Raw genomic sequence first — 6,314 nt, 5'->3', positions numbered from 1 at the left:
ACTCCAGGCTTTCCCTGGTTGACGACCTAGGGGGTCAGAATTGAGTGCAGGTGGACACTGTTAGGTTCCTTAGGCTTCCCCCTTATCCCTAATCTGTGTAGGGACTTGGGTAGGAGGCCGAGCAGGTATCTGGCTTCCGGATCCCTCTCTTATTCTGGAGGCCAGCTGTTGCCAGGTATGGGTTTTTGGGAGACCCCATACTCGAAGCATCTTCCATGCTTGAGTGGTACTGGGAGGCTTGACAGGCCCCCACCCGTACCCCTTTTTCTCCCCTGGACTCCAGGCCTTGCTGGGTTACAGACTCGGGGACAGGAGATGTAGCCAGGTGGACTCTATAGGTGTCCTCAGGCTTCCACCGCTCTCCCTTCTGGGTTGAGGTGTTTGGGGAGGAAGCTGGGCAGTTCTCTGGCTTCCAAATCCCTCTCTGATTCTGAAATCCAGTTGTTGCCAGGTATGGGGTTTGAGGAGACCCCATACTAGAGGCCTTTGCGCTAATTGGGGAGTGCTGGGAAGCTTGGCAGACCCACAGTAGTCCAGTCCTTCCATGGGTGCTGGCCTAGGTGGCCAGAAGTGGGTGCCAGTTGGACTCTATCGATGTCCTCAGGCATCACTCCCTCTCCCTCCTCGGGTTGAGAAACTTGGGGAGGAGGTTGGGCAGATATCTGGCTTCCATGTCCCTTTCTGATACTGGAGGCCAGCTATTGCCAGGTATGGGGTTTCGGGAGGCTCCATTCTGGAGGCCTATCCCTTGCTTTTGTGGTGCAGGGAGGTTTGGCAGGCCCCCATCCGTCCCCTTCTTTCTCCCCTGGACTCCAGGCATTCCCTGTGTGCCGGCCTAGGGGGCCAGATGTGGGTGCCAGGTGGACAAAATAGGGGTTCTCAGGCTTCCCTCTCTCTACTCTGGGAGAGGGCCTTAAGGCAGAGTCTGGGCAGATATCTGGTTTCCGAATCCCTTTCTGATTCTGGAGGAGAGCTGTTTCCAGGTATGGGGTTTGGGGTCACCCCACGCTGAAGGCAATCTCCTTAGGCTTGGGAGTGCTGTGAAGCTCGGAATGCCCCCAGCCACCCCCTTCTTTCACACCTAAACTCCATGCCTTCCTTGGGTGCCAGAATCAGCGGCCAGAAGTGGGTACCAGGTGGACTCTTTGGGGTTCCTAAAACTTCCATCCATTCTTATTAATGTTGGGGAGGTGCTTGGGGAAAAGGGCGGGCATATATCTGGCTTCCTGATCCCTTTCTGATTCTGGAGGCCAGCTGTTGCCAGGTATGGGTTTTGGGGAGGCCCCATGCTAGGGGCCCTATTTCTATCTTGGGGGGTGCTGGGATGCTTGGCAGGCCCCCATCCGTCCCCCTCTTTCTCCCCTGGACTCCAGGCCTTACCTGGGTGCCAGTCTAGGGAGCCTCAACTGGATGTCAGGGGCACTCCATAGGGTTCCTCAAGCTTCCCTTATCTCCCTACTCTTGGGGAGGGGCTTGGGAAGGATGGAGGGCAGATATCTGGCTTCCAGATCCCTTTCTGATTCTCAAGTCCAGTTGTTGCCAGGTATGTGGTTTAAAAACGCTCCAGGTGACTCCCTCTTTCCCACAGCTCATCATGGCAGTACAACAACTTTGGATGCCATGGTTGCCTGCCGTATCGTTACTGCCAAGTCTCACAGGATAGATCTGAGCTACAGCCATAAGGCATTTTCCCAGAACCTCAACTCCAAGCAAGATTAATAAGAATGTCTCTTTTGTATTCTTTATGGGTGTATCACATCCAATAGTGTGTTGTGAGGGTCCTAGTAGCAACCACACTTCAGGGATTGAGGACTGAACCTTACCACTTCAATGGACCATATAATTCTCCCCACCTTGATAGAGATAAATACCTATTTTCTAATCAACCGTATAATTGTTCCCCCACATTAAAAATGAAAAAGAACAAGTAGGGTGGATGCTATGTTTAAATATTGCATGAGATTATGAAAAAGGAGAAAAAGAAATTGAGATTTGTAGGAATTGGTTTATACAGCTTTGAAGGCTGACCATCAATTTATTCAAAGAAGAATTCAAAGTTTGGTCCTGAATCCAATGGCAGTCTGGGGGCAGAACTTCTTATGCTGGGACCCCAGTGTTTTAATGGCTTCAAATCATTGCATGGGGGAATCTGACATGTAGCTCAGAAGTAGAAAAGTGACTTTACATGGGTAAGGCCTGGATCAGATCTCTGGATTCGAGGAATCAAAAGTAAACCCTGAGCATACATAGGGGGACACCCAAGTCAGAAAACAAAATTATTTGAAGTGTGAGGAAATGATTCAAAGGGTGAACATACACAGTTTATACGTGTGCTTTTATATCAGATCAGAGTACTCCCCCAAGGGGCAGGGCCCTCCTTCAGCATCACTGGGTTTTTTCCTATCTCAAACCAATCAGTGATTGGGTGGAGCCAGTGACATCCTCCGTTATCGAGTAAATTCTGGTCTGTGCACTAAGTCTCAGGTTCAGTGTCTGTGGCCATCTGTTATTCCCTTCCTATGTTTCTTTATATCCCAAATGAAAGATCATTCTGTGTCTGCCCCATTCCTTCTGAGTCACTTTACTGTGCAAAATTTTCTCCTGATCCACCTGGCAGTAAATCGCATGATTTCACTGGCTGGGCTTTTAAATAGTTTCAAACGATTCCATTTTAACTCATACCAGCCCTCATTCTAGCTGAAGCACCCTGCTTTTCCATAGCACTTAATGGCAGCAGAAACCCTGTTTCTAAATTCTCTAACATTAAAGCAAGTATCTTGAGTATTCTCAGTTGTTACAGATAGGTTTGTTCCTAAGACCCATCTAATCCCCCCACCTCAAGAATGAAAATGACCGGATAAAGTCTTGCAATATCTTCCCACACTGCCTGCAGAGTGAGAACACAGGGACCTTTGAGTTGGAAAGGGTTTGGAAATGTGAACCCTGATTTGAATATAGATTCAGGTACTCCAATCGCCCGCCCACCCGCCCGTGGCCCCTCCATGGAAACCATTGCCCTCCCCCAGAGCCCTTGGGCAAGACTAGAGTAAGCCAGACCCCAGCAGTAGAGGCAACCCCAAGAACAAGCTGTGGGAGGAACCCACTCTATCATGTGGCTTCCCCGCCATGGCGCACAAACATCTGACACTGAGCCAAGCAGATCAATGCCATGCCTTTATTCAGCTATGGGTGTTAGGGAAAGGGGTGTTGGGAAACTGGGTCAGGAAAGGACTAAGCGCTCCTAGTCATCCATGCTTTCCTCGTAATCGGAGTCTTCCTCCTCCACCTCCTCTCGGCGCTGCTTCCCGGCCACTCTCTCCCTGCCCAGGGACCTGGCATAGGCCATCTTCTGGGCTCTCTTCTTGTATTCATCCACATCCTTGACGTACTTCTCTCGCAGCCTAGCAGCCGAGTCCACGAAGTGCTGGTATTCCTTCTTGCTGAGCCCGCGCCAGATGGCTCCGAGGCGATGGGACTCTTGCATCGGTGACAGGTTGGGGTGTTGGGCCCGGAGCTGGGGGCGGTACTCTTGGCAGAACAGAAGGAAAGATGACATCGGCTTCTTAGGAGCCTTGGTTTCCATCGAAGGGTCGTAGCTCCTCATCTCGCGGGCAAAGCGGCGTCCGTCTGCCCGGGCCAGGGCCTGGAAGCGGGCCTTCTCCCGGGGGGACAGCGCCTTCCACCGCCGGGCACAGTGCTTGGAGAAGTCCACGAAGCTGACCTCGGTGCCCCGGCGGCTCTTTGGCAGCTCCTCCCGGCAGGTTCGAACGAAGCAGGCGTACGGGTTCATCTTACCTTTTGGCTTCAGTATGGACCGGCGGCTTCGCCTGCCTCCCTGGCGCCGAGGCTGGGCTTGGCGGTTGCCCGGGAACCCTTTTTTGGCCGCCATTGCTCAGCTTGACCTCTCGCGGTGTTGAGTGCGGGCCTGCAACTGGCCTGTGGCCTGCGGTGGTTGCCCTGATGATGGCCGCAGCCGACCTCACAATGTGCGTTTGTGACATCTCTGGGTGCCCGGTCGGAGTGGGGCATGGGGCTCAGCCGGTTGCCATGGTTCCTGCTGAAATTTTCCCCAGCAAATATGTCATGTCAAAGGGATCTAGAATGCATACCCGAGATTTGGGGAAGATGGCATTTGGTGGTGGCTTGACTCTATCAAGTGCTCTTCTAATAAAAATTCATACTGACTGTGAAATAGAAGAACATTATAACTCGTGTGTTTTTCTACAAAGAAGTCAAGTTTTACAATCTTCAGTATGAGTACCAATCTACTAAATTGTCTTATATTTCCTTTTTGCCCACTCTCTTCCCTCCTTTTTGGTTGTGATGTCCAGGTGAGGGGGAGACATTCATCTTTGGTTGTGACCATTACCTTATTTTGTGGTCAAATTGTGCTCAACAACCCTCCCCCAAATGCCTAGAGTATTTAATTGACTGTGGGACTCGACAAGATTCTGGCTCCTTAGTTGTGGTTCTTCTCTATGTTTTTGAGGGAAGTTTTATTCTTTACTTGTTGGTGTTCAAAAATGATATAGCTCGTTTGTTTTTTACAATGAGATCAAGTTCGCACTGAAAATTTCACTAGCTACTATGTCCTTCGAAAAATAAATAAAACATTTCTTTCACAGTAACATCGAGGCTGGTTTTTAATCAAACAAATCCTCTTGACCTATTCCTGTCGACACATGAAATTGACTATTGGAGCCATGTTCCTAATATTGTCTCTCTTTCTTATATATTTCCTTTTAACTTTAATCTTTGTCAGTGGCTATTTTTTACCAGTGCCTACAAACATAAGGAAAAGTGTAGAACAAAGAACATTCCTAGTTGAAACAATTTTTGAGCTCTTTTGTAATATTTTCCACAAAAATAAATATAAGTGTAGAGCACAAATTTCTAGCACTGAGCATTTTGTCTTCTTTTTTTTATTGTACTCCTAATCTTCTATAACTCTGACCTGGGGGCCTTTGGCCAATTGTCTGTCCAGATTCCCAGTCATGCCAGTAGAAGTGGAGCAGTAGTCCTGGCATGAGGATTTCTGGGTCTAGCGGCAGCCTCCTTATCCAATATGAAGAAGCATAGTGGATGACTTTGCTTCTTCCCCATCCCCCCCCCAGAGCTCAGATGCCAGACCTGGCCTTGAAGGTAATTTTGGCGAGTGGGGCTCTCAGTCACCAGGACTGACTGGTCAGTCCTGGGGGCCTTTTGCCAGCTGTCTGTCCAGATTCCCAGCCATGACTGAGAAGTGGAGCAGTAGTCCTGGCATGTGGGATTTTCTGTGTCCAGCTGCAGCTTTCTTCTCCAGTTTGAAAAAGCATGGGGTTGGAGTTTCCATCCTCCCCGCTCCCCAAGAGCCTAGTTGCCTAACCTGGCCCTGACAACCAGTTTAGCATGGGGGGATCTCGGTCTCCTGGACTAGTAGTTGTTCAGCCCAGGAGGACATTGGCCAGTTGTCTGCCCAGGATCCCAGCAATTCCTGTAGGACAGTAATCCTGGCATGTGGGATTTTCTGGGTCCAGCTGCAGCCTCCCTCCCCAGTATGAAGAAGCACAGGGGAGGAGTTTGCCCCTTCCTCATCCCCGAAGTGCTCTGATGCCAGACCTGGCCTTGAAGGCCAGCTTGGCGTGGGGGGGATCTCGGTCCCCATGACTAATGAGTCAGTCCTGGGGGCCTTTGGCCAGAAGTCTGTAAAGATTCCCAGCGATGCCAGTAGAAGAGGAGCAGTAGTCCTGGCATGTGTATTATACTGTGTCCAGCTGCACCCTTCCTCACCTGTTTGAAAAAGCATGGGGTTAGAGTTTCCCTCCTCCCCCCTTTCCCCAGAGCCTAGAATCCCTACGTGACGCTTAAGACCAGTTTGGCATGGGGGGGATCTCTGTCTCCTGGACTAGTAGTTGGTCAGCCCAGGAGGCCATTGGCCAGCTCTCTGCCCAGTATACCAGCCATACCTGTAGGAGAGGAACAGTATTCCTGGCATGTGTGATTTTGTGGGGCCAGCTACATCCTCTCTCTCCAGTATGAAGAAGCATAGGGGAGGAGTTTGCCTCTTAACCATCCCACCAGTGTTCAGATGCTATACCTGGCCTTGGCCAGCTTTGCGTGGGGAGCTCTCAGTCCCAGGACTAACTGCTCAGTCCTAGCGGCCTTTGGCCTGCTGTCTGTCCAGATTCCCAGCCTTGCCAGTAGAAGAGGAGCAGTAGTCCTGGCATATGGGGTTTTCTTGGTCAAGCTGCAGCCACCGTATCTAGTATGAAGAAGTATAGGGGAGGAGTTTGCCTCTTCTGCGTCCCCCCTGTTCTCAGATACCAGACCTAGCC

General features: G+C 50.6%; 1 protein-coding gene across 1 annotated transcript; it reads right to left on the bottom strand.

The window, feature by feature from the left end:
- Positions 1 to 3,241: 3,241 nt before the first annotated feature.
- On the bottom strand, positions 3,242 to 3,889 carry LOC125998769 (high mobility group protein B3-like). Its single transcript, XM_049766836.1, has one exon. The coding sequence runs from the start codon at positions 3,887 to 3,889 to the stop codon at positions 3,242 to 3,244; it is 648 nt and encodes a 215-aa protein (XP_049622793.1).
- Between the last annotated feature and the right edge of the window lie 2,425 nt (positions 3,890 to 6,314).

The sequence above is a fragment of the Suncus etruscus genome, chromosome X, assembly GCF_024139225.1.
Source record: "Suncus etruscus isolate mSunEtr1 chromosome X, mSunEtr1.pri.cur, whole genome shotgun sequence".
Lineage (NCBI taxonomy): Eukaryota > Metazoa > Chordata > Mammalia > Eulipotyphla > Soricidae > Suncus > Suncus etruscus.
The sequence above is the reverse complement of the archived record's forward strand: the minus strand, read 5'-3'. Positions and strand labels throughout refer to the sequence as shown.

Coding starts and splice junctions, on each gene's coding strand:
- LOC125998769 (XM_049766836.1), bottom strand. CDS start 3,889: ATGGCGGCCAAAAAAGGGTTCCCGGGCAACCGCCAAGCCCAGCCTCGG.